Source organism: Oryctolagus cuniculus, chromosome 15 (genome assembly GCF_964237555.1).
Source record: "Oryctolagus cuniculus chromosome 15, mOryCun1.1, whole genome shotgun sequence".
Taxonomy (NCBI): domain Eukaryota; kingdom Metazoa; phylum Chordata; class Mammalia; order Lagomorpha; family Leporidae; genus Oryctolagus; species Oryctolagus cuniculus.
Window position 1 is genome coordinate 27721788 of NC_091446.1, and position 27540 is coordinate 27749327.

Below are 27540 nucleotides of genomic sequence, written 5' to 3' on the forward strand. Positions count from 1 at the left end.
TACGTGTACCGTCGACGTGTGTCCTGTTCCTTTTGAGCAGTGAGGTCACACCTTGTTATCAGGAACACAGCCCTGTTGAAGCTGCCAGAGCACAGCCCAGGCCGGTGAGGGATGCAGACTGAGGAGCTGACATAATATGCTTCTGAAGAGCCCTAGCCTGAGCCCAGAGAGGCAGCAGGGGTTGGGAGACAGAACGAGGGTTACTTGTCCAAGGTCACTGGATAGTGGTGCGACTTTGTGGCAGAATTGGAATTCCACTTCAGCTCGTCTCATTCACAAAGCCACCTTTGGAGAAGAGCAGGGGAAGAAGGGGAGAGGAGGAGGGAATAGCAAAGTAAAGAGAGAGGTGTTAGGCAAAGAAGAGCCGAAAGAGAAATTAGTCTTTCAAGTGGCAGAGGAGGGAGGAGAGGGGCAAACAGCAAGAGCAAAGCGGCGGGGGGGGGGGGGGGGGAGCGAGAACGTGGGAGGATTGGAACGGAGACAAAAGGGAGAAAAGACAGACAGCGACAAGTGTAGAAAATCGGCGAAACTTGAGCGGCAGCGAAGTCTGAGCGCTGAGCCCCGGCGGCCCTGTGCGCCTTCCCACCTGGCGCCCCGGCAGCCCTCTCCCCCAGCACCGCTCCGCGTCGCTCGGGGCGGCGGCCCCACTCCGCCGCCAGCCAGCCCAGCTCCCCAGGGCTACCCAGACCTCTCTACCCCCGGCCCGCCCGGCTCCGCAGAAGCGTCCCGGCTGGAACGCGGTCCCGGCCACGTGGGGAGGGGAGTGGCCCAGTTGCTCAGGAGCGCTTCCAATTGGCGGGGAGGCGGGCTTCCTGGCGGCCCGCCGGCAGGACCCCTCCCCCGAAGGCGGGGCCTGAGGATTCACAGCTGGAAAGGGCGGAGCCCGGGCAGCGCAGCTGGAAAGGGGCGGGGCCTGAGGCGCGCGGCTAGCCGCGGCGGGCTGGGGGCGCCCTGGGCTGCCATAAAGTGAATGGGCGCCGGCGGGGGGTGGCAGTCCGCGGCGAGGCGCACTCACTCCCTCCGCGAATCTGGGAACGCCGGAGCCCAGCTGCGGCCCGGGAGCAGGGGGGCGGCCCCCACCCCGGCCGGGTGTCCGGCCCCTGGCCCCTGCCTGCCCTCCAGACCGCCGCCGCCGCCGCTGACGCCGCTGCTGTCGGGAGTCTGTCTGCTGCGGGACGCACTGTGAGTGCTTGGCCACGCGGGGGGCAGGGGCTCACCGGGCCGAGGGGCCACGGCCCGACTTTGGGACCCCCAGCATGGAGCCCACGGAGGCTGAACTCCGGGACCTGGAGAACAGGTCGACACTAGGAGGGCGGACCGCAGACCTGGGGCTTGGACTTGGGAAAAGGGAAACTCAGGGTGACGACCCCGGGGAACAGGGAAAGGGGAAGACTTCGGGGGATCCGGAACGAAGCTGGAACCCGGGCTCTGCGAGGCAGAGTAGAGAGTCTGGAAACCATTACCAGCGAGCACCCTGGAATTCGGGGGCACGGGGCAGGCGGCCGGGAGCGAAAGGGGCTGTAGAGGCCCTGGTTGCCGGGAGCCGGCTTCGGTCGCCCAGAACGGGGCCCGTTGGCGGCGCCCGACGCCCCTCGGCCCAGGTTCAAGCAGACTCCAGGCGCTGGGAGCAGGGGTGCGCCCGGTCGCACACGCACCTCTTCCCAGCTGCTCCACAGTTGGAACAGGAGCCGTGTTTTGAGAGCCCGGCCACGGGTCAGATGGCCGCTGTGCGGGCAGCAGGGCCAAGGCTGGGCAGCCCAAGTGACCAGGCAGCGGGTTTAGCTTGGGGTGTCAGAACCCAGATGAGTCCCAACCCGGGGCCGCCTGGAATCGGAAGGAATGTCCGCGGCGCATGGGGATAGCAGCTGACAGAGTGTCCGGGGTGGCAAAGTGGGTCTCTCCGGAGCAAGCGCCGTGTGCGGCAGCGGCGGACAGAATGTCCCTGGCCGGGTGGCCAACCCCCCGGCAGCGCCTGCCCAGCTGCTTCGTGTGTGCGATGTGTCGTCTGCGTCTGCTGGGGGTCACCTCAAATCCCAGCTCACACTTTGCAAACTTGTTTCTGTGCCTTTGGACGGTGGCGGTGCTGGGAGCAGGGAGTGAGAGTAAGGGCTACAAGCCCGGCCTTGGGGTCGGGTGGCACTGGGAGACAAACCCCATCTGACCCCAAGGCGAGCATCACTCTCCAGAATTGAGGAGAGAAGGCCAATGACGGGACGGCTAGAGGGAATCCAGACCAGGAAAGGAAGCACTCAAACACAAAGGGCGGTGGGAGACAGGGAGGAACCAGCACAAGTCCAGGACAGCCCCAGTTCCCTCACAAACTTAGAGGCAACCCCTAATTCCAGTTCAGCTGACCAGACACCCCCAGACTCCTCGCCTTCCCTGCAGGGGGCAGGAGCCCAGGCCAGAAGAGAAAAGTGCAGCCCTTTAGCAAAGCAAACCCTGTTTGCCTTGGGCATCCTCAGTGCCAGCAAACTCCCCGATGTGGCGGGGAGCTGGAGAGTAGGGAAGGAGAACATGGAATCCCGACTTTGGAGTCCAACCTGGGGCCCTGATGGCCCTTTAAGTCTGATTGGGAAGGATGTTTCAGTGCTACCCAAGCATCTGTTTGCTTTCTCTGTGGCTGGAGGAGGGTCCTGACACCTCCGGGTCCACACAAGGACCACTCCCCCTGACGCCAGCTCTCTAACCAGAGTCCAGTTAAACTTAAGCGCCTGGAGTAGTGAGGCTGCCGAGCCGATGGCAGTGAGCAGGACAGCCCAGCTGGGGACTGAGTGTTCCTGAGGACGAGTGCGAGGTGCTGTGTTCAGCAGTGTACAGCCTAAACAGTGGGTCTTCACTTTGCTCACTGTCCACCCATGAGCGACCTACACGCTCACTCCCCGCACTCCCGCCTCCACTCTTCAATTCTAACGTTTGCTTTGACGCCGGCTACTTGTTTCTCCACCTTTTTTTGTCCCTTGTCTGCTTCTGGTAAGTGTAGAGACCCACCTCAGTTAACTCCACCACATTCTGAGATGCTTTGCAGGGCTCGTGCTCCCATTGCCTTGGAAAAATCAGTGAAATTGTGGGTGAAATGAAGGGGTCTGGGGCAGGGAAAGATTAGGAAAGGTATTAGAATTTCCGGACTGCCTTGGCCAAAGTTCTGCTTTTGCCAGTAGAAGATGCCATCTTCATGAAGATGATTCGCAAACAAAGGACAGACCCTCTTCCCACCTTTGCAAAAAACAATGTATCTTAGCATGTGCCTGGTCAATGTATCTTAGCGTGTGCCTGGTCAATGTATCTTAGCGTGTGCCTGGTCACCGGCTCTTAGGAGAATATTAGGGGCCCAAAGGAGGAAGCAGGGGTTGCTGGAGAGAGCAAATTTCAAAGTTTCGGCCTCTGAAAGATGAGACAGGGTGGAAATCCACCAGATAATGAAATGTCTAGAAAAGCAGAAGACTTGCTTGCTCCTCAAATCCTGAAGCCGGAGATAAGGGGGCCTCTTCGAATGGGAGTGATGCCAGCTCTGAACGAACAGGAAAACATTCTGTGGCACACAGTGGGCAGCAAACTTGCAGAGCTCGTGTCCAGAGTGGGGGTTGAGGGAGGAAAGAGATGGAATCTTTCAGGGCTCTGGAGAACCTGTGTTTGTCAGAGTCACTGCTGGGGGTTGGGGAGAGGCCGGGAGAGTACAGCCCAGCCCTGGCTTCAAATCTCTCTTCCATTTGTAGAGCCCTGCCATGCAGGGCAGTTGTGAGAATTAAATGAAACCATGTATGTGAAAGTCCTTTGCAAAAGAGAAGCGCCTGAGCAATAAGAAACATTATTACTGGTGTTAGCCCTTCCTGCAGGTCCCTGTAACCACAGAATCTTTATTTGGAAAGGCCAGGTCTTGAGCCTTAAAACAGCCTGATCACATTCCCGATCCAGCCAAGGGAAGGATCTTAAGGACAGATGGACGCCCTATCCCAGGCTCCAGATGTCAGTCACCACTCCTGCCCCTAAGAGGAATTCTGGGGATCCCCCACAGCAAATACTTAGCCTGTCTACCAGACCAAAGATCTTGCTCTGTTCTCTGCCGGCCTCCTTCTCAGAGATGTGAATGCCGGCGCCGCACTCAGGTCCAGGAAGAGAGGGCAGGGCCGCAGGCTGGCGCGGAAGTATGCAGAGAGAAGGCCAGGCCTGTGCTGTCCTCTGAGCTCCGCTCGCTCTAAGGGACGCCTCCTAGAGTGCGGGGGAGGGGAAGGCAGCGAATCTGAAGGGTCCTGACCTTTGGGTACCTAGAGTGTCCAAGGTCACCAACAGGGACCCAAACAAGAGAAAAGAAAAGGAAGGCAGTGCTGGGGAGGGGGGTAGAGGAAGGGAGCTATAGAAAGATGGAAAGAAATGGCTTTCACAACTCCCCCCACCTCTTCCTATTCCTTCTTCTACCCCTGGCTCTCCTTTCCTATCTCCCCCTGCCACATGCATGCTGCTCACCATCGCCAAATAAAGATGGCAAGGGCGTTGCACTGTATGTCACTCTGCTACCTGCAAGCCTCCAGTGACTCCCACAAGTGGAACAAGGCATTAGGAGCGGGGTGGGAGGAGGGCAGAGTGGGAGTGGGAGGGGCAGAACCGTAGGCTGAAGTGGTCCATGTTCCTGATGTGGTGATGTCATTTGAAGACTGGATGGGGCGTGGGGGTGTGCTTTACTTTTAAGTTAAAATAAGTGTGGCTAAAGTATGGACTAGTATACATAATCTGCTTGGATTTTGTCAAGCTGGAAACAAAGAAATTCCACAGATGTTTTCTTTTGCTGGTCTGAGGGGTTTCTGGATGGCAAAGCTGGAGACATGCTGGTCTAGCGTGTGCCGCATCTGAACCACCATCTCCTGTCCCTCCTCGGAGTCCTCTTCCTTCTGACCCTTTCCCCTCTGCTGCTCTCCCATTGCCCACACTCTGGCCATGCAAGGCTCCCGCACTGCCTCTGAACCTGCCAGCTCATTCTCAACCCTGCAGTGTTATTTGGAAAGCTCTGGCTCTTCTCTGCCACCTGAACTCCAGGGGCAGTTAGGTGCTTCCCTTCTCTGGGCTGCCAACACTTTGCCGTCAGTGGACGTGGCCTTCCAATCTCCCTGGATCTGAGAATCAGACCTATACAGTCCCTTTCCATCTCATGCTGTTTGCCTCCCCAGACCATAGGCTCCAAGAAGTTAGGGTCTGTGCTTTCCCATGTTGGGAGATCCTTCTGAGCACCCACTACTTGCTGAAGATAACAAACAAGGGAGCGAGGGCAGAGTGTGGGACCATTTCCCTGACTGTGACCTGAGTGCATCAAGTCATTGCTGCCGCCACCTGAGTCCCAGCTTTTGTCTCAGGGCAGAGAGGACGTCCATCTTCACGGGCTTCCCTTCCAAGTTCAGCAGATCCAAGTCTGGTTGCTCAGCCTCCCTACGGAACAGAGGCCACGTCCACTTAGGGGCCTCCCTTCAGTCTCCAGTTGATGGAAGAATCCATGCGACCTGGTTTCCACCTAGTCCCCACCTTGCTGCTTGCTAGGCTGAGTCACAACATCGCAGCTCCAGCCCTCCAGCCTTCTCCCCCATTCAGCCCTGGTCACAGAAAGGTTCTGTCCCATTGACGTTCCAGGCTGTGCCTCTTGCTCTAGGCACTAGCACTGCAGCCTACAGAGGTGCTCACCCTTTAGCCACCACCCCCCGGCTTCAGGACCTAAGTGGATCCCACAGCTGTCACCTTCTTGCCATGAGCTGTGTCCCTTAGAAACCACGGCTTCCCCACAGAGGCCTGTCTGGCCCCGGAAGCTGTTCTCCACCCTTACACATCCTGGATATTTTGTTCTTCCGCAGTGCAGTCTGTGGCAGGCTTCCCGTCATTCCAGCCTGTATGTCAGAATCACAGCACGCTCGCAGGCCCTCCAGTCTTCCTTGGCCTGGGACTGCTACCCCAACACCAATGGGACCTGGGCCAGGTCTCCCCAGCAGGGTGTGTCAGAAAGCCTGGGGACAACCAGACAGCCCCTCTCAGACCTGAACTTGCCCTCCCACCTACCCCCAGTATCACTCTTGACTCTCCTTGGCCTGACCTGGGATCGCCTACCAGCATCGACCAATCCTGTGACTTCGGGACCTACTGCTTGTCCCTCCTTAGCCCCCGAGGGAGGCGAAGTCCCTGGCCTCAGTCCCAACTCCCCAGCTTCCTGAGCTCCAGCAGTTTGGGGGAGCTTAATCCCCAGCCAGCCTGTCTCCAGCTCAGACTGCAGCCTGGCGCCCCCAGCTCCGCCTGGGCAGCCCACCCGGATGGGAGAGGGCTGGAGGCCTACGCCCCACCCTTCTCTTACTGCCTGCTGGCCCTGCACGTTCTTTCCTCTTTTCTTCAGGCTCAGCCCCGGCCCCTTCCTCTGCTGGTACCAACCCAGCCAAGAGCCTCAGGTTGTCATCCTTTCTTTGCCAGTCCCGGGTCCCCAGGGTGGCTGCCGGCTTGGGGTCCGCTTACCCTCCTGCCCAGGCCCCCATGTTGGATTCAGCGTGTTCCCAACTCATGTTGGTTGTGTTCAGTCTGCAAGGTGGCCTGCTCACCTTTACTCCCCAGGGAGGCGCTTCCCTGGAAGACACAGCGTCTGGGGACAAGAGCCCTGCAGCACGGCCAGAGGCCAGGGTAAGCTCTTTGGCTCCGACCCAGCCTCACCACTCAGCTCCGTGCCCAGCTCCTCCAAGGCACCGAGCAAACATGCGTTCAATGAACGAGGGAAACTCAGGTAGAGTTTCGCCCCTACCGATTTTTATATGGTATGTTTTCACTAAACCTTGCAATAATGCTGAAGGCACACAGAGGTGTGACTCTGAGCTCCCTTTTAGAGATGAATAAGCCCAGAGAGGTAAAGTCACTTGCCAGGGATACACAGCTCGGCAGTCAGGGAGCCACGATATGAACCCAGACCTTTTGACTCCAAACCTAATTCCTCTGGGCTCTCCCAGATTAGTTTCCTACGAGGGGCCCGGACACTTTGCATCCCCCTTACCGCCCAGTCAAGCTCTAATATTCTCATACGTCTCCCCACTCAGCCAAGCAGACTCTTCCAGCAGCCACTGGGTACAGCCTCCTTGGCCTCCCTATCCCCCAGAATCCTTAGCTCCGGGTCCCGAAGTTCAGAGGGGCCAGGGAGGGAAGAGGGGGAAGGGTACTGGTTAGCTCCAAAACAGCCTGACAGCTGTCCCTGTCACAAGAGAGGAGACTGTGACGGTGTGTGTCTGCCTGAATGTGGGAGCACATGTGTGGGAGAGTGTGTATTTGTGTGTCTCTAGCTCCAAGTCCAAGTGCTTATTATGTCTGCGCTGGAGCCGGCATGTGTCTGCACGTGTGTCTGTCCGTCTCTGGGAACACACGGTCCGCACTCTGCTTTCTCGGCCTCCTCTGACGCTGGCCCTTATCCCTCCTCACCCTGCCTCCCTCTGCTGAAAGAGAGGCTGAAACCAAGGCCCAGGTATGGAATGCCGGGGGCAGGGGTGGGTGGTGGGCCAGAGTGAGAGCAGCTGGAAAGGGTGAATGGTGACAGTGCGACTTAGCTTTCCCCACCGGCAAAGCCTCTCTTCCCAGCTCTGTGTTGTTCCTATGGCTTCTAGAAAAGTCAGGGGCATGTTTTGCATTACAAGGGAGTCTTGGGTGTGAAGCAAGGGCAGTCATCAGACCACCCCTTTCTCCAGCCCTTCCGTACTTTCTTCCCTCATCTCCCCTGATCTTTGGGAAGAACTGACAGTCAAGGTTGCCGCAGGTTCCTCCCAAGGGCGCCCCCTTTCCATCAGGGCTTTGCTGGACCACACTCGTCCAGTCCCAAGCCTCTGGCCCCTGGCCTCAGACCTGGAAAGGGAGGAATACTAAGCACACCTCCACTCCTGCCTGCCTTTCCCCCTTCCTTCCTGGCTCCCGCCAGCCCTGCCCCTCCAACCCCAGTCAAAGGCCGGAGATCTGCCTGTAGGAAGAGCAAGGACTGTTTTCCAACCTCCCGCCTTGACCTCTTTCCACCCCCAACCTGGCTCAAAAGGTGGGAGGTGCACAGCTGTGCTTTCTGAGCCGGGTGAAGGGGGCATTACCATGTGCAAACACAGGCTGCTGCCCATCTGCACCCCCCGAGAAAGGCTCCTAATAAATTCAGAGCAGCCAAGTGACACACATCTCAATCTAGGCTAAGCCGCCACATTAATGCCACCGCGCAGCCTGCAGTAAGCCCTTGTTAATGGGGAGGGTGTGTCAGGCAGAGAGACCCCTCCCACCCAGGGCTCCCCACTCCCTGGTCCCTGGCCTCCTTCTGCTCTGACCCACAAGCAGCCAGGTCCCTGGAGAGCCAGCAGGGGAGTCCTGGCGGGGGACTCAGGCGGGCTTGTGGGCAGTACCAGGTTAGGTCTGTGATAGGGAATATGGGTGGGGAGGGGGCTTTCAGAAGCTCATGCCTGCTGCTCGGAGTCGATAGAGATGGACCGGCAACCCATGGGGCGTGCAGGGTGTGTCCAGCAGCCCTAAGAGCAGATGGGGCCCAGGCACCTGGTGGCTTTAGAACTTTTTTTTCAAATGCAGTCTCCCCAGAAATCGTAAAGTAGACTAAAACAGAGCTGCCCTAGTTTGAAGCAGACCAAGCAAGGCCAGGCTAGAGTCCTAGCTGAGTCCCTGAAGGGGTTTCTGGAGAGGGCCACAAGAGACACAGCTTAACAGAGGTTCCGGCTGTGCCCAGGTGTGACCGCTGGGGGCCTGCGCCAGTCTGTGGGGACACCATGCACGCGCAGAGAAGGAGCTGCGGTGCTTGGGGGTGTGGTAGATGCTGTGCAAGTGTGGTGGCAGAACACCAGCTGTGCACCAGGCACTGGTCTAGGTGCCCAGCTGTTAACACAGGCGAGTCTGGCGCATATGTCTATGCGTAAAACCACTCGGTGGGCACCTTTCCCCCATTCTGTCCTAGGACCCACCGCGGTCGGAAACCCGCTGCCAATAATGGGGTGAGTCTGTCACTCTCCACCCCCATTAACCAGGTCGTGTCGTCTCTTCCTTCCAGAGCCCTCCATGGAGTTCGGTCTGCTCAGCGAGGCGGAGGCCCGGAGCCCTGCCTTGTCGCTGTCCGACGCGGGCACTCCCCACCCCCCACTCCCAGAACACGGCTGCAAAGGCCAGGAGCACAGCGGTGAGGGCGCCCCCTTCTGGAGGTGGAGGAGATAGCAGCTCAATCCCTACTTGGGGTGGGACGGGGGTGGCCTCAAGGGAGGGAGCGAACTGGCCCTTGGGCAAGTCCCGGAGAACCCTGGGCGCCCTGTGACCTGCTCCCACCCTGGCCCCCAGACTCGGAGAAGGCCTCGGCATCGCTGCCAGGCGGCTCCCCCGAGGACGGCTCGCTGAAGAAGAAGCAGCGGCGGCAGCGCACGCACTTCACCAGCCAGCAGCTGCAAGAGCTGGAGGCCACCTTCCAAAGGAACCGCTACCCCGACATGAGCACGCGCGAGGAGATCGCCGTGTGGACCAACCTCACCGAGGCCCGCGTGCGGGTATGGCCCTCCCCGCCCCGCGACCCTCACCCGCCGGGGCCTCCCAGCGCTGGCCCCTGCCTGCCTGCCTCGGGCGCAAGACCCGACGACTCCCGTCTGCTGCGTGCGCTCGCCAACCTCCGGGCTCCGCCCCCTGTCCCCCACCCCGCTGCCCACGGCCGCGGCTCTCAGGCTACTCCCACCCCGCCCCCGGCTCCATGCGTTCCCCCAACCCCGTCTCCGGCCACTTGGCCTGGGACCCGGGTCTGGGTGCCGCGCTCGCCCGCCGCTGGGGCCCGGGCCCCCTGACAGCCTCTGTCCCGCGCCCGCAGGTGTGGTTCAAGAACCGGCGCGCCAAGTGGCGGAAGCGCGAGCGCAGCCAGCAGGCCGAGCTGTGCAAGGGCGGCTTCGCGGCGCCGCTCGGAGGGCTGGTGCCGCCCTACGAGGAGGTGTATCCCGGCTACTCGTATGGCAACTGGCCGCCCAAGGCGCTCGCCCCGCCGCTCGCCGCCAAGACCTTCCCGTTCGCCTTCAACTCGGTCAACGTGGGGCCTCTGGCCTCGCAGCCCGTCTTCTCGCCACCCAGCTCCATCGCCGCCTCCATGGTGCCCTCGGCCGCAGCCGCCCCCGGCACGGTGCCTGGACCCGGGGCCCTACAGGGCCTGGGCGGGGGCCCTCCTGGGCTGGCTCCGGCCGCCGTGTCCTCGGGGGCCGTGTCCTGCCCGTACGCCTCGGCCGCCGCAGCCGCCGCTGCAGCCGCCTCCTCCCCCTACGTCTATCGGGACCCGTGTAACTCGAGCCTGGCCAGCCTGCGGCTCAAAGCCAAACAGCACGCCTCGTTCAGCTACCCCGCGGTGCCCGGGCCGCCCCCCGCCGCCAACCTCAGCCCGTGCCAGTACGCTGTGGAACGGCCCGTATGAGCGGCGGGCTGTGGACCGTCTTCGAGGGCGGGGGCGATCGTTCGCAGCCTCCCCGGACTGGGGTCTCATCCAGGCTGGCTTGCCCCCGCTCCAGGGTCGGACAGGGATGCTTGGGCAGCTGGGGGGGGGGGGGGGCGGCCGGCTCAGGAGAGGGCCTTCCCCTCCCAGCCCTGAGGGGTGCACTGGGCCCTACACACAGACCGCGCCCCTGGGACTATGGCCAGGGACAGGGACCAGCTCCCCGGGGGCCAGCGCACCCTTGGCCCATCCCGCCTTCTCCAGACTCCCCCTCCCCAGTTTTCAAAGATAAATGAAATAAACGTGCGCGGACTGTCGAAGGCCTGATGATTCAGAGTCGCGGTTGAGCCCTCTTTCCCGTCATCCTTCCCGACTGTCTAGGAGAGAGCTGGATGTACAGGAATGAGGTGAGGGTTCAGACTTACAGGGAGCCAGTGCCCCCCCCCCCCATCCCTTTGCTCCAGGACTGGGGAGCCCAGGAACCCGGGGATTCCAGGAGCAACCGGGCGCGCGCAGGCGTGGAGGCCCGGCTGCTTGGCTGGCGTCGGCCAAAGGCGGTGCCGCGACGCCACCTCGTGGTCTCAGGGAGGATAGCTGGCAGGTGGGGGGTCTCGAACGCCTGCTTGCCCGCGTCAATTCTGCAACTTAGGAAAACCTGACTTGAGATAAGGTACTCGGCCTTTCTGCACCTGTTTCTCACTGTTCCTATGAGGGGCTTGCGCCTCTAACAGCAATAAAATTCTGGTCTGTGATGGACATTTATGAAGCGCCTATACGGCCTAGGATTCTTATTGAGCGTCTGTGTGCCTCTCCTCCTTCCACACACCCAGGATTCTCCCCTGCGGATCACTCCACTGCCAGCAGCCTTCTCTTGGCACAGCAGTCCCCAAATCTTTCCCTAGATCTCCGAACCCCCAAAACCCGGTTGAAATATTTAATTAAAAAAATAGATCGGGAGGAAGAAAGGTTCCTGGGTAGAAATATAAATAACTCAGTTCCTGAAGACCTTCCTCAGCCCCATCCCATCCCAGGGTCTGCTTGGCCTTCACATTAAAAACAGAAACACCAACGTACCAGGCCACAACCCCACCCCAGCCGGGACACTTCTTGCCTGTTACCACTTCCGGCCACCTGGGGGCACACATGAAACCATGCAGGTAAGGCGCCCTAATCATTCTCCCAGACCTAAGCCCAGCCCCTCAGTGCCCTGAGGAAGAGAGATCCTGGGGCTCCTTCTCTCCAACCCTTCACTGGCTCTTGGCCTTCGCTGTGACCTTGGGCCTGATGTAGGTTTGGCGGAAGAAGTGGGCAAAGAGGATGAAATAGGTCGTATACAGAACGAGGGACCAGAAGAAGTGTTCGGCTGTGGTGTGGCATCCCCGTTCCTGCCTCCAGGTGTAGGACAGCAAGCCAACAATGGTGCCCACGATCATCTGCAGGATCTGCAGGCTGGTGATGAGCATGGGGAGCAGCCTGGGGGACTTCACCTTGGCAGCCTTCAGCGTGTAGTAGGTGTACATGACAGCGTGCACACCGAAGTTCATGGTCATGAACCAGCCGCCCGAAGGCACTTTGTTCTTGTAGCTGAAGCTTGTGAACACCAGCACCGTGCTGTGGTGGTACCAGTGCACGAAGATGAGTGGCCGCTTTCGCAGGATGATGAAGGCCGTGTCCCCTGGGAGATGGGGAGTCTTAGCTGGCGGGGAGGGGGCTTCTGGGGCAGAGCATCTGAAGAGGGGCTTGGGGGAAGGGACTCTTCAAAGGCTGTGGGAGGAGGGAGGCAGTCCACAGGGCACCAGAGAGACAAAACCTTACCACTCACCGAGCTCAACGATCTTGCTGAGAAGAAAGAGGCAGGACCAGAACTTGATGGTGGAATGCTCGATGTAGTCGCTGAAGCACACGGTTTGCTTTAGGCCCCCCCTGAGCAGCACGGTCCCCATGTAGCCCCAGGTCCTCACTGCTCCCAGGACACTGCAGTGGGGCAGAGGAAGAGGGCGTAAGGGCCATGCCCAGGCACGAGTTCACCCTCTCTGCCCCGGCCTGACCCGGGGGCTAAGTCCCAAACTCCACCACCCTTCCCACAGCCCCTGAGGTTCTGGGGCCTATGTGGCAGGGCCGGCCAGTCGTCTCGAGGACCTGAGGGCTGGGGGAGGGCAGGGCATGCCGGAGGATGGACCTGGAAGCTGAGTTAGAGGCTGGTAGGAGTCTGCGAGGACGTGAGGCTCAGGATGAGAAAGATGGAAGGAGTCTGGGGGAGAAGACATGGGGGGAGGAGCTGGGGAAGTTCTTCAGGGAGGGTGTCAGAGGCTGGAGAACTTTGCCGGAAGTGCAGACTCCGTGAACTCCAAGGGGGTGGAGCAGAAAGACTGCCCGATGAGACTGGGACTGGGGCGAGGGTTTCCAGGCACGGCGGGGATCAACACAGTGGAGGCGAGCTGTAAGGACTCCAACAGGTCTACGGGCTAAGCAGAGGCAGGGGGGGTTGGGGGTGCTTGGGGACGTCTCACCTGAAGACAGCGAGGCAGAAGGACCAGAGCATGAGAGGCCACTGCAGACTGAAGCCCTTGCGTGCCCTCATGTAGTTCTGTCCCACGACGATGAGCAGCAGGTAGATGAGAGCGATGAGGAAGGAGGCGGTCCTGGCCAGGAGAAGGCAGAAGGGGATGGGCTTAGGCGGGTGCTGCTTGAGTGATGGCCACTTATGCTTCCAGGGCAGTGCTCAGCAGTTGAAAGCCCAGCTCTGACGCTTACTGGCTACAAGCGCCCTTTTGGTTTCTTGGCCTTCCTCATTTGCATAGTGAGAAGATGACTCCACTGCTGGCAGTGTCAACGTGTGCAGTACCTATCACAGGGCTGGGGCTATGTCCAAGATTTCTGTGATTACTGCTATCTCAGCGGAGCTGGGGGTGGGTGATGATTGACTGACCCATGCCTAGAATCTACCCAGGGTTGTGATGTAAGAATGGGGCAATAGCTCCTGCCTGGTTGGGTCATGGCAAATTGGCTGGAGCACAAAGTCACCCACAAACACCTCTTCACGGCTTCACAGCTAAGCCAGGGAGCACGAGGAAGGCTTGGAAGAGCTCCCTGACCTCCGCTGCCCCCTTCTCCGCAGCAGGCGCGATGGGGCATTTGGAAACAAGGGGATGCTTGTGCTGCCCGGGCAGCTGTGGTCACCGGCAGGAGGCGCCTGCGGACGCGCACGGCCACTCCAGCAGGGGTTCACGTCACCCTCGCCCCTCAGCCGCGGCGTTCTCCTTGGTTTCTGGCTACTCCTACGTCTCTCTCCCCGTCCTCTTATTTCTGCCCTGATTTCTTTGTGGTCCCACACTACCTGGACCTTGGAGCACGGCGGTGTGGAGCCGGCACCGGGGAGTCCTGTGCCTTTCCTCTTCAGAAAATCACTGGGAGTCTTCAGCCCCTTCTTTCCCTCCCCTCAAATGAGTGGCCACTCATTCCCCAAAGCAGTGAGCGCTGCCCGGCCCCTAGCAAGCCCCTTTTCCCTCCCTCCCCAGGTCTCACCAGTACTCTTCCAAAAAGGGTCTCATGTCCTGGGACATCTCGAAATCATAGGGCTGGAGCAGTTGCCTCACTTCGTTTGACACGTTCATGGCTGTGACCATTTCCTTCTGCAGCCGTCAAAGTTCGGCGCTTGGGTCGTGGGAGGGCTGGGCAAGAGCCTGGGGGACCCAGGGCCGGGTGGATCTCAGAGCAGGTCAGAACAGACCCAGGACGGAAGGGGTCCCTGAGCAAGGCGAAGAGGGCGTCGGGTCCGGGCACGTGTGCTTCAGTCCAGCCGGCTTCCTGCGCCGCTGCCACCGCGTAATTTAACGCGGAATTGCAAGGCGGCGGGTGGCTGGGGGCAGCCCCCGCCCCGCGACCGATCACAAATCAATCTGAACCAAGACACGCCCCTGTCCCGCATCCCGCTCTGATTGGTCGTTTTCAAGGGTCCTTTCCGAAGGCGCCTCGAAGCCCCGCCTATGACCCTATTGCAGCTCCCTCGCCCCGCCCACTTTCCCCGCAGGTCTCCCCCAACACCGCCGCCTGGGGCTTAGCTCGGACCCTGCAGCCTAGCAGGTTACCCAGACCGACCTGTCTTCCCCCAGCCCTGCCGACTGTAGTCGTTGCCTCAGTGTGCTTCAGTCCTGACCTGCTTGGCACTGCGGAGAGAGTGGAGGTGCGCTCAGTCTCCGGATGGGGCCTCAGCTTGCAGGCTCCCGGAGGTCCTGGGAAACTAGGAAGACCTGAAGTCCCTTCTGCCTCCTAGTTTGCAGTCTGCAGCTGTGGGTGGAGATGAATTTTATGGCTGAGGATGTTGATGTTGACGTTCGGGAAGGTGGTTGTTGAGGCTTCTTTATAGTTTCCTGAATGCCTGAACTGCTCCAGTCTGGCACCCAGGAATAACCTTGGTGAAGAAATAGGGTCACCCTCCAGGCTTCAGGGATTCTTGTCCAGCTTTGCTAGAGATCTGCTGTGCTTTAAGGAGGGGACTATCCAGCGCATCTCCCCGAGGCCTGTTGCTATCTCCTCCCAGTCTTGCTAACCTGATCAAAGAAGTGTTTAAAAATGTTTAAGGCAGGGCCAGCGCTGTGCCGTATGGGGTAAAACCACTGGGCACTAGTTTGGGTCCTGGCTGCTCCACTTCCCATGCAGCTCTCTATGGCCTGCGGAAGCAGTGGAAGATGGTCCAAGTCCTTGGGCCCCTGCACCCGTGTGGGAGACCTGGAAGAAGCTCCTGGCTCCTGGCTTTGGATTGGCACAGCTCTGACTGTTGCAGCCATCTGGGGAATGAACCAGAGGATAGAAGTCCTTGCTCTTTTCCTCTCTCTCTGTAACTCTGCCTTTCAAATAAATAAACAAACACATCTTTAAAAAAATGTGGGTATAAATGGCTGTGGTCCCTCAAACCCACAGGCTTCAGAGCAAGGGATCCAGGCAGGACTCTCAGCTCCATCGCCCGAGCCTCAGACACTGCCCATTGGGTGGAGTGGGAAGTCTTGTCCACACCAGCCAGCTTAAGGACTTGAAATGCCTCCTCACCTCTCACTTGATTACCACAGCCACCACTGCTGTCACGCTAACTGATTGTACCATCTCCTTCTCTAAAGACAGTGCTTCTCCTTTGTTGCACTGGAATCAAAAGAACTCCCAAACCCGGCTCAACCCGAAAGGTGCCGGCTCCTTAGGTAGTCTTAGACCAAACTTTGTTGAAGACCACCACTTTCTGTTTCCTTGTTCGGAAGACAGTTCTAAAACCTAGACTGTTTCATGCAGCTTTCCTGCTGAAAACTCTTCAGTGGCTTTTGATTGCCCAGCACATAGCTTGACACTCAGAAGTTTGGCAGATCAATGAATAAGTGAAATAGTGAACATTACAAGCCCAATACCGTTGTCCTGCACTGTGCTGCGTTTTGGTGTAACAATTACCTGAGGCTGGATACTTTATAAAGGAACAGTTTTGTTTAGGTCATGGTTTTGGAAGCTGAAAATCCAAGATAGGGTAGCCCCATTTGGCTGGCCTGTGGTGAGGTCTAACAGTGGATGGCATTACCTGGTGGGAGGGTGTGCAAGAGGGAGCACGTGGTAAGAAGGGAAACGAGAGCAAGGAGGAACCAGGCTCACCCTCTGTAACAACCTGCTTTGGAGGGAACTCACCTGATCCTGACAGAACTACAGCAAACCCTTCTGAGGTGGTGCACGTGACCTCATCATCTCTTAAGGGCCCCAACACCTCAATATTGTTACACTGTGGACCACGCTGCTGGCCTATGAACCTTTGGGGGACACAGTCAAACCACATGCAAACTACAGCAAGCATCTAGGTGTTCTGAGACTCAGACTCAGGCATCAGCACCACCGTTAGCTTGCCATGTGACTCCTGGTGCCTCTGACACCCGTTCTTCATCGGCAACACGCAGGTAGTCATCCTTGCCTGCCTGGTCACAAGGCTGCGATGAGCAGACATGTCTGACAATGCCCATGGAAGGATACTGTGAACCAGACACATGGAAATGGGAGGTCTGCAAACACACACAGAGACTATGCAGTCAGCCCTAGATTCTCTCCAGTGAAGACATTTTACATCGCCTGTCCCCATGAAGTGTAATGGTGAGGCATGGAAGAGGTGTGTGCGGTGTGTATGGAAGAAGGGAAGAGAAAAATCTTCAGAAATTATTTCCTAAGGGAAACTGTCCCCGGCTGTGACTGTCTGGCACCCTTACTGTACACAAACTACTCTCATAGCAGGGTATTTCTTTCCCTCAGTGAGCGTTTGTAGCTGTTTTTCTCCCCCTTTTTTTCCCCCCTTGATCAATGTCTTTCCCCCACTGGTCCTTGAGCTCCGTAAACACAGAGACCATGTCTGTTCTGCTCAACCTCGCTCCCCTAACACTGCACACGTACTGGGTATGCAGGTAACATTTGCTGCGTGAGTAACTGAAGGGGTGAAATCGCCACCTCTCTGTTTATCCCAGATAAATCTTTCACACTTGCCTTTTGTGCTGTCATTGTAAAAGCCTCAACACAGCAGAAGAAGTGGTGACCGTAAGCTTTATGAGCATCTGGATAACTCAGAGAGGTTTATAAAACACCAGTCTCTCCTGCTATCTGGTGTCTGTGTGTTCTCAGCCCAGCTTCTCTCCCCATTTCCAATGCCACCAGTACTTCCTGCCAGTGTCCTCAGCAAAACATATGCCAAACACAATTTGATTTCTCCCTCCAAAGCAAGCTGCTCTTCCCAGCCACCATTTATCTAGAAATGGCAAGGTCATGCCTTATTCCTTCTTGTGACACAAAGCTGCGTCATTTCTGTTAGAGGTGGCCTGGTCATCAGAATGCTTCTTCTGTTCAGATCCTTTTCCAGCCACTTACTAGCCAGGTAACTTGGGTAAGATCTCACCAAACATCTCTTGACTTCTGCTTCCTCACCTGTGAAACGGAGATTATTTAACATCCTCCTCAAAAAGACGTTTGCGATGATTCCAGGAAACTTTGTCTTAGCACTGCAAAGTATAAAGTACTCAGCAAATATCAGTAATTACAACCCGAAAAAGTGGCTTTGTACAAATTTCACCTTCTTTTTAATAAAATTCAATGAAATTAATTAAAAGCCATCATCTAGAGATTGGTTGCAAAACAATGCGAATGTACTTAGCACTACTGCACTGTACTTTAAAAATGGTTACGATGGTAAATTTTACATTATGTATATTTCACCACAATTCAAACATTTCTAACAGAAGAGTCATGAAATAGGCATATAGCTTTTAGTCAATTTACTTTGATTAATTTGAAAGGCTGAGTGACAGAGAGACAGAGAGGTCTTCTATTCACTGGTTCATTCTCTAAATGCCTACAACAGCGAGCTGGGCCATGCTAAGCCCGGAGCCTGAAACTCAATCCACACATGATCTCCCACATGGGTGGTAGGAATCCAAGTACTGGAGCCATCACTGCTGCTTTTCCCAGGCATGCATTAATGGGAAACTGGATCAGAAGCAGAGGTGGAACCTGATCCCACACTCTCCAATGTATGATGCAGACTCTCCAAGCAGCATAAGCAGCTGCACAACCCTTGTCCCATATAGTTTTTTTTTTTTTTAAGATTTATTTTATTTATTTGAAAGAGTTACAGAGTGAAGTAGAGACAGAGAGAGAGGTCTTCCATCCACTGGTTCACTCCCCAGATGGCCACAATGGCCAGAGCTGTGCCGATCCAAAGCCAGGAGCCAGGAGCTTCTTCCAGGTCTCCCACGTGGGTGCAGGGGTCTAAGGACTTGGACCATCTTTTACTGCTTTCACAGGCCACAGCAGAGAGCTGCATCAGAATAGGAGCAGCTGGGACTCAAACCAGCACCCATATGGGATGCCGGCATTTCAGGCCAGGGCTTTAACCCACTACGCCACAGCGCCGCCCCCCCCACCCCCCATATAGTTTTAAATAGGACAGATAGGGGTCAGCGCTGTGGCACAGCAGGTCAAGCCACTGCCTGCAGGGCCAGCATCCCATATGGGTGCCAGTTCAAGTCCCAGCTGCTCCTCTTCCGATCTGGCTTTCTTCTGTGCCTGGGAAGGCAGCAGAAGTTGGCCCAAGTCCTTGGGCCCCTGCACCCACGTGGGAGATCTGGAGGAGGCTACTGGCTCCTGGCTTCAGATGAGCACAGCTCCAGCCATTGCAGCCAACTGGGGAGTGAACCAGCAGATGGGAGGCTGACCACTCTCTCTCTCTCTGCCTCTCCTCTCTCTATGTAACTCTTTCAAATAAATAATCTTTTAAAAAAATAGGATAAAGGGTAAATATTTTACTGTATAATAAGCCTATTCATAGTCCTATCTCTGACTCTTGGTTGCTTTCTAAGGACATAAAAACAGGCTCATTTTATCCTCTCCAGTGTCTCCAAATCTATCTAAAACATGTATCAGCTCAGGTCATTCCCCTTCAAAAGTAACAACAGGGGCGGGCACTGTGGCACAGCAGGCTGGGCTGTCACTTGGTCACCTGTACCCCATATTGGAGCACTGGCTTAAGCTCTGGCTACTTTGCTTCCAATCCAGTTCACTGCTAATGTGCTTGGGAGGCAGCAGATGATGGCTCATGTACTTGAGTTCCTGACACCCACATGGAAGACCCAGATGAAGTTCTTGGCTCCTGGCCTTGACTTGGGCCAGCACTGGCTGTTGAGGCCATCTGAGTAGTGAACCAGAGGATGAAAGATTTCTCTCTCTACCTCCCTCCCTCCCTCCCTCCCTCTCTTTCTTGGTAATCTCCCTCTCTCTGTGTCACTTTGTTTTTCAAATAATTATATCTTTCTTTGGTTTTAATTAAGAGAAAAAGAAGGGGAGGGTTGCGGGTGGGAGGGAAGTTATGAGGAGGAAGCCATTGTAACCCATAAGCTGTACTTTGGAAATTTATATTCATTAAATAAAAGTTAAAAAAAAAAAAAAAGAGAGAGAGAGAGAGAAAGAAGGGGCCAGAGTTGCTTTTTTTTTTTTTTTTTTTTGACAGGCAGAGTGGACAGTGAGAGAGAGAGAGAGAGAGAAAGGTCTTCCTTTGCCGTTGGTTCATCCTCCAATGGCCGCCGCGGCCAGCGCGCTGCGGCTGGCGTACCGCGCTGATCCGATGGCAGGAGCCAGGTACTTATCCTGGTCTCCCATGGTGTGCAGGGCCCAAGGACTTGGGCCATCCTCCACTGCACTCCCGGGCCACAGCAGAGAGCTGGCCTGGAAGAGGGGCAACCAGGACAGAATCCGGTGCCCCGACCGGGACTAGAACCCGGTGTGCCGGCGCCGCAAGGCGGAGGATTAGCCTAGTGAGCCGTGGCGCCGGCCCAGAGTTGCATTTGCAGTGGGTTAAATTGCTATCTGCAATGTGAGCATTCCATATTTTAATGCTAGTTCAAGTCCTTGCTGCTCTGCTTTCAATTCAGCTTCCTACTTATGTGCCTGGGAAAGCAGCAGAAGATGGCCCAAGTGCTTGGGTCCCTGCCACCCATATGGGAGACCTGGATGTAGTTCCAGGCTCCCAGCTTCAGACCAACAGGTGTAGGATTCCGCCCCCCCCCCCCCAATATCCATTGCTCTGAATTAAAAAAAAAAAAAAAGGTCATCAGAACAAAGACCAGATTCCTGAGTTTAGCCCTAATCATTTCTTCCCAACAGTGTTCTACCATCCCAGCACTCCACATTTTAGCTGTAATGGAAGCCACAGCTCTATGTAGCTATTACTCCCTTTACCTCCATAAGTGGTTCCTTGGCCCCATACTTTATGTTCTGCACTAAGCACATTTTTTTAAGATTTATTATTTATTTGAAAGACTTATAAAGATAGGTAGAGACAAAGAAAAAGAGGTCTTCCATCTGCTGGTTCACTCCCCAAATGGCTGAGCTGATCCAAAGCCAGGAGCCAGGCCCTTCCTCTGGGTCTCCCATGCAGGTGCAGGGGCCCAAGAACTTGGGGCATTTTCTACTGCCTTCCCAGGCCATAGCAGAAAATTAGATCGGAAGTGGAGCATCCAGGACTTGAACCGGCACCCATATGGGATGCCGGCACTGCAGGCAGCAGCTTTACCCACTACGCCACAGCAATGGCCCCTCCTGAGTGAATCTTACTCATTGTTTGGCCCTAGCTCTAAAGTCGCAGGCCCTATAAAAGCCTAATATATTCCAGACAAAACAAGATAGACTCCTTTCAGTTTTGTCTTCCACTCCGAGGACCTTGCTCAAACTGCCTGTCAGTTGTGCTCCTACCCAGAGTATAGTCAGTCAATAATTTGCTATACTATTCTGGCTCCCTTGCCCTGTTCCAAGTGCTCACTTTCATTAGCTCACTCATCTTTGAGGTTAGTGTATAATACCTGGCATGTGGTGGGCATTCATCTGCACAGGTGATGGCTCAAGTAGTTGGATCCCACCCACATGGGAGACCAGATTGAGTTTGCAGCTCTTGACTTCAGCCTGGCCCAGCCTAGGATATTATGGGCATTTGGGTAGCAATCTCTCTCGGTCCTTCTGTATGTCTCTGTCTCTGCCTTTCAAATACCCATATATAGATATAGATATAGATATAGATATAGATATAGATATAGATATAGATATATAGATATGTGTGTGTATATATATATCTGTTGCTTTGAACTGAATAGGCAAGGCACCTAAGTGAAAATATAAACGATAAACATATATTTTTAAAAAGACTCAACTTCCTTAGTAATTAAGGAAATGAAAATTAAAGGCTATATGAATATATGATCCTGAGTAACAGCCATTAAGCCAAGCAAAAATTAAATACCTAACGCTAGTCAAAGCTTTGGGAAATAGGTACATTCATTTCTGGCTAGCAGCCAGGTAAAATGACATGACCCTTTTGGAAACACTCTTAGGTAACACTCAGCAAGGGCCAACTGGTCTACTTTGACCCAGTCTCTCATCTAGGAATTTAACCTAGTGAAATAAGTCAAAAGGAAAAACCTGTATTATTAACACATATATATGTCAGTGGGACTTAAAATACTAAAGAACCTCTATTTCCTGATTCTTTGGGATACCCTTTAAAAAAAAAAAAGATTGATTTTATTTGAAAGGCAAAGTTGCACAGAGGCAGAGGCAGAGAGAGAGGTCTTCCATCCACAGGTTCACTCCCCAAATGGCCACAACGGCTGAAGCTGGGCTGATTCAACCTGAAGCCAGGAGCCAGGAGCTTCTTCTGGGTCTCCCATGCAGGTGTAGGGGCCCAAGAACTTGGGGCATTTTCTACTGCCTTCCCAGGCCATAGCAGAGAGTTAGATTGGAAGTGGAGTATCCGGGACTTGAACCGGCACCCATATGGGATGCTGGCACTGTAGGTGGCAGCTTTACCTGCTATGCCCCAGCACCAGCCCTGGGATATCTTTTTTTCTGATTCTTCTGTGAAACCAGTCAACCGCCTCCAACCTCCCTCCTGCATAACTGAGAGGAGCCAATTCTGTCCTCAAGGTAGAAAAATAAACAGAGTAAACACAATACCCGAGGTTATGTCTGCTTCCAACCACTGGGCATTTGAATCCATAGCTGTCCTCTGTCGTGATTAGCTGCTGGGTCTGACTCTTGTGCTTGCTGCTATTGTTTTCGGCTGTGACTTGTCTCCTCCAATCTAAGAACTTTTCAGGGCTAGAGGCTAGAGGTCTACCACACCACACTTTACCTCCATATTTAGTCACTGCTGTCTCTGCTATACCCACTCTCTTCTAAAGGCAAGACAGTAATAGAACACTGAAATTGGGTAACTCAAGGAAAAATTTTTTTATTTGACAGGTAGAGTTATAGACAATGAGAGAGAAAGAGGGAAAGGTCTTCCTTCTGTAGGCTCACTACCCAAATGGCCGCTATGGCTGGCACTGCGCCGATCCAAAGCCAGGAACCAGGTGCTTCCTCCTGGTCTCTCATGTGGGTACAGGGGCCCAAGCACTTGGGCCATCCTCCACTGCCCTCCCGGGCCACAGCAGAGAGCTAGACTGGAAGAGGAGCAACCGGGACTAGAACCCAGCGCCCATATGGGATGCTGGCAGAGGATTAACCAAGTAAGCCACAGCGCCGGCCCCGGAAAATATTTTTTAAAAGATTTATTTACTTATTTGAAAGTCAGAGTTACACAGAGAGAGGAGAGGCAGAGAGAGAAAGGTCTTCCATCCACTGGTTCACTCCCCAATTGGCCACAATGGCTGGAGCTGCACCGATCCGAAGCTAGGAGCCAGGAGCTTCTTCCAGGTCTCCCATGTGGGTGAAGGGGCCCAAGGATTTGGGCCATCTTCCACTGCCTTCCCTGGCCATAGCAGAGAGCTGGATCGGAAGTAGAGCAGCCGGGACTAGAACTGGTGCCTATATGGGATGCCAGCACTGCAGGCAGCAGCTTTACCCGCTACGCCACAGTGCCAGCCCCACTCAAGGAAAACTTAATAAAAGAACTATTAAATGAATGTACTGTATAGTGAAACACAAGTGCACTAGTGGAGGCCACTTCCCCACGGGAGGAGTGGATGAAGGGAGCCATTGCTGGAATGCAAACAGAGCACTCGGTGGAGAGGGCTGCCTGCCCTGTGCTGGTTAGGGGACACAGCAGCACAGCAACCTGCAGACTGGGAGCCAGTGGAATATCCTAATCTCATTCTCTTTTCATCATCTGATTACTTTTCTGTGCACCAATTGGTTAAATTCAACCAGAAGCCAGAGGTCCTAGGACCTCATTGATCAACAACACAGGTAAGCACCTTGAAGAGCACAGAGCAAGGTAAAGGATGCAGTGCACTTACAAGCACAAAGGTGGGCTGATGTGGTGCAGCGTGGTGAGCCATGGTTTGCGACACTGTACCCTATTTTGGAGTGCTGGTTTGAGTTCTAGCTGCTCCAATTCCAATCCAGCTTCCTGCTCATGGGAAAGCAGTAGATGACGGCTCAAGTACTTGGGTCCCTGTCACCCATGTAGGAGGCCCAGATGGAGTCCCTGGCTCCTGGCTGTTGCAGCCATTTGGGGAGTGAACCAGCAGATGAAAGATCTCTCTCTCTGTCCCGGTCTCTCTCTCCCTCTCTGTTGTTCAGCCTTTCAAGTAAACAAATTAAAAAAAAAAGAAAGACAAAGAGAAGAAAGCTGGAATCCTTCAGTAACCTAACCTAGATCCAATTTCTTTACAACTGCCAAAGCAGTTTTTTCCCCCATTTTATTTGAAAGACAGAAAAAGAGAGAGACAAAAGGATTCATCTGGTGGTTCACTCCCAATACCCACAATACCAATACCCTGACTGGACCAGGCTGAAGCCAGGAGCCTAGACCTCTATTCAGATCTCCCACATGGGTGCCAGGGCCCAATTACTGGCGCCATTGCCTGCTTCCTCTCAGGGTATGCATCACCAGGAAGCTGGGATAGGGAGCAAAATCGGGACTCAAACTCAGGAACTTTTATAAGGGATGCAGGTATCCCAAGAGGCATCTTAATCACTGAATCAGAAAGCTCTATCACAATATGTAAATAAACCCAACCTTGACAGGCAGGTGTTGGGTGAAGTGGTTCAAGCTGCTATTGGCATGCCCGCATCCCATCATTGGGGTGTCTGGGTTTTGGTTCCAGTTCTGCTCCCAATTCCAGCTTCCTGATGACTCACAACCTGGGAAATAGCAGGTGGTGGCTCAAGCAGTTGGGTCTCTGCCACCCACATGGGAGACCTGGATTGACTTCCCACTCCTGGCTTCAGCCTGGGGTCAGCACCAACTATTACGGACTGAGAGATCCCCATCTGTCTCTCTACCTTTCAAGTAAAATAAATAAATAATTTTAAATGTGATGAAATATATATAACATAAAATTTGCCTTTGTAGCCTAGCCATTTTTAAGTTTACAATTCAGTGCCATTAACTACATGCACGGTGTTATGCAAACATCACTACTGTCAACTTCCAAACTTTTTCATCACCCTCACAGAAACTGTGCCCATTAGACAACAATCACAGCTTCCCTCTTCCCTCCAGCTACTGGCCGCCTCTAATCTTCCTGCATCTATGAATTTGCCTATTTTAGGTATTTAATGTAAGCAGAGTCATACAATATTTGCCCTTTTATGTCTGGCCTTTTTTTTTTTTTAAGATTGATTTATTTACTTGAAAGGCAGAGTTAGAGAGGCAGAGAGAGGAACAGACAGAGAGAGAGAGAGAGATCTTCTCTCGGCTGGTTCACTCCACAAATGGCTTCAATGGCTGCAGCTGGGCTGTTCCAAAGCCAGAAGCTGGGAGCTTCTTCCAGGTCTCCCAAGCAGGGGCGGGGGCCCAAAGACTTGGGTCATCCTCAGCTGCTTTCCAAGGTGCACCAGCAGGAAGCTGGAACAGAGGTAGACCAGCAGGATAAGAACTGGCACTTGTAAGAGATGCTGGTGCTGCAGGCCAGGGCTTTAACCCACTGTGTCACAGCACTGGCCCCATTTTTTAATGTTTTTTTTTAAAGATTTATTTATTTGTGGGCTGGCAGAGCAGGTAAAGCCACCGCCTGCAGTGCTGGTATCCCATATGAGCACCAGTTCAAGTCCCAGCTGCTCCACTTTCGATCCCACTCCTTGCTGATGCACCTGGGAAGGCAGTAGAAGATGGCCCAAGTTCTTGGGCCCCTGTACCCACATGGGAGACCTGGAAGAAGCTCCTGGCTTCAGATTGGCTCAGCTCCGGCAACTGCGGCCATTGGTGGTGGTGAATCCATGGATGGACGACCTCTCTCTCCCTCTGCCTCTCTGTAACTGCATTTCAAAAAATAAATACATTAAAAAAAAAAAAAACACGTCAGTGGATCATAGCCCAAGTGCTGGGCCACTACACCTATGTGAGAAACTTGGATAGAATTCCAGGCCCTTGGCTTTATCTTGGCCCAGCCCTGGCCATGAGGCCAACTGGGGAATGAACCAGCAGATGGAAGATCTCTGTTTCTCCTTCTCTCTCTCTCACTCTGCCTCTCAAATAAATCAATAAAATTCTTAATTCTTTTTTTTTAAGATTTATTTATTTGAAAGTCAGAGTTGCACAGAGAGAGGAGAAACAGAAAGAGAGGTCTTCCATCCACAGGCTCACTCCCCAATTGGCCACAATGGCTGGAGCTGCACCGATCTGAAGCTAGGAGCCAGGAGCTTCTTCCAGGTCTCCCATGTGGGTGCAGGGGTCCAAGTACTTGGGCTACCCTCTACTGCTTTTCCAGGTCATAGCAGAGAGCTGGATGGGAAGTGGAGCAGTCGGGTCTCGAACTGGAGCCCATATGGGATGCCAGCGCTTCAGGCCAGGGCATTAATCCACTGCACCACAGCACCGGCCCCAGAATTCTTAATTCTTAAAAAAAAAAAAAAAAAAAAAGAAGAAGAAGAAGTGGCCCTAAAACCCCCTGAGCCTTGCCCACCTTATCTCCTATAACTGTCACCTTAGGGGGCGGTGCTGTGGTGCAGCAGGTAAAGCTGCCATCCCATATGGGAACCAGTTCAAGTACTGGCTGCTCCACTTCCAATCTAGCTCTCAGCTATGTCCTAGGAAAGCAGTAGAAGATGGACCAAGTCCTTGGGTCCCTGCACCCGCATGGGAGACCCAGAAGAAGCTCAAGGCTCCTGGCTTCAGATTGGCACAGCTCTGACCTCTGAGGCGAACTGGGGAGTAAACCAGCAGATGGAAGATCTCTCTCTCTCTCTCTCTGCCTCTCCTTCTGTAACTCTTTTTTTTTTTTTTTTTAAGATTTATTTTATTTATTTGAAAGACAGAGTTACGGAGAGAGGTAGAGACAGAGAGAGAGGTCTTCCATCTGCTGGTTCACTCCCCAGATGGCTACAACGGCTTGAGCTGTGCTGATCCGAAGCCAGAAGTCAGGAGCTTCTTCTGGGTCTTCCACGTGGGTGCAGGGTCCCAAGGACTTGGGCCATTTTCTACTGCTTTCCCAGGCCATAGCAGAGAGCTGGATGGGAAGAGGAGGAGCTGGGACTAGAATCGGCGCCCATATGGGATGCTGGCACTTCAGGTTAGGGTTTTAACCCATTGCACCACAGCACCAGCCCCTCTCTAACTCTTTCAAATAAATAAATAAATCTTAAATTTTTTTTAAAAAAAATGTCAGCCTGGCTTATTAGGGTCCTAGTCACAAGGGCTTCCCTGCTGTTCTCCACTGTCAATGTCTTGCCTCAGGGTCTTTGCACCTGCTGTTCCTCTTTCCTGTCATACTTATCTTTATATCGCTTGCTCTTTCTCACTGTTCAGGTCTATCAAGTCCCTTCCTGTACAAGACTTTCAGTGACTTCCCACTGCCTACTAAGCCAAGTAGTCCTGATTCTGATGATCCTCTCTGAGGCAACCACAGCATCTGTTCACCCCATACCCCTTCTCATGACTGCCATCTATTTAGTTTAGCTATTTGAAAGGCAGAGAGATGGGGAGAGAAAATGAGACAGAGAATTTCCAATCTGCTGGTTCACTTCAAGAAGGCGCACAATAGCCAGGGTTGGGCTAGGCTGAAGCCAGGAGCCTGGAACTCAACCCATGTCTCCTACATGGGTGGCAGGGACCCAAGTACTAAGCCATCAAATGCTACTTCCCAGGGTACATGTTAGAAGGAAGCTGGAATCAGACACAGAGGTGGGACTTGAACCCAGGTACCATGATATGGGATACAGGAATGGTGGTGTCTTTTTTATTTATTTATTTATTTTTGACAGGCAGAGTTAGACAGTGAGAGACCGAGACAGAGAGAAAAGTCTTCCTTCCATTGGTTCACTGTGGGGAGCAACTCGGACTAGACGAAGTTACTGGAATTAAGACTTATTCTATGCATCTGCTCTCCCACAATATGGCGCTGAAAAGGAGTAAACAACTTCTACACAGCTGCCTCCAGTTCGACCAATAACCTGCAGGAGCTGATCCTGCTCCTGATTGGAGGAGAGCAGCGTACTCGGCGTGTAGGTAGCAGAGTTGGGATTTGTGGGAGAGGACTATAAAGGAGGAGAGAGACAACATGCACCAGGAACATCTAAGGGGAACATCCGGATAACATCTGAGCAGCCCCCGAGAGAGCCGGCCGGCGGTGTGCCACACCCCCGTGGAAGTGGGGAAAGTGGCAGGGGGAGCCGCC

The 27540-nt window shown here is 54.4% G+C and overlaps 2 protein-coding genes across 6 annotated transcripts; one reads left to right on the top strand and one right to left on the bottom strand.

Moving 5' to 3' along the window:
* The first annotated feature begins 601 nt into the window (after positions 1 to 601).
* PITX3 (paired like homeodomain 3) lies at positions 602 to 11202 on the top strand. The gene is made up of 4 exons (XM_008270401.4): positions 602 to 1182; positions 9029 to 9154; positions 9310 to 9512; positions 9824 to 11202. The coding sequence occupies exons 2-4, from the start codon at positions 9037 to 9039 to the stop codon at positions 10409 to 10411; spliced, it is 909 nt and encodes a 302-aa protein (XP_008268623.1). The 5' UTR covers positions 602 to 1182; positions 9029 to 9036; the 3' UTR covers positions 10412 to 11202.
* ELOVL3 (ELOVL fatty acid elongase 3) lies at positions 10746 to 17525 on the bottom strand. 5 transcript variants are annotated; one of them, XM_051824139.2, is made up of 5 exons: positions 14586 to 17525; positions 13955 to 14112; positions 12940 to 13071; positions 12252 to 12403; positions 11350 to 12104 (listed from the first exon to the last, which is right to left on the bottom strand). In XM_051824139.2, exons 2-5 carry the CDS (start codon positions 14053 to 14055, stop codon positions 11677 to 11679), a joined length of 813 nt encoding a protein of 270 aa, XP_051680099.1. In that variant the 5' UTR covers positions 14056 to 14112; positions 14586 to 17525; the 3' UTR covers positions 11350 to 11676. The 5 variants fall into 5 exon arrangements, with proteins under 5 accessions (XP_051680100.2, XP_051680099.1, XP_051680098.1 ...); XM_051824138.2 differs by having other exon boundaries at positions 14528 to 17524; XM_051824137.2 differs by having other exon boundaries at positions 13955 to 14177; positions 14586 to 17523.
* Positions 17526 to 27540: the final 10015 nt, after the last annotated feature.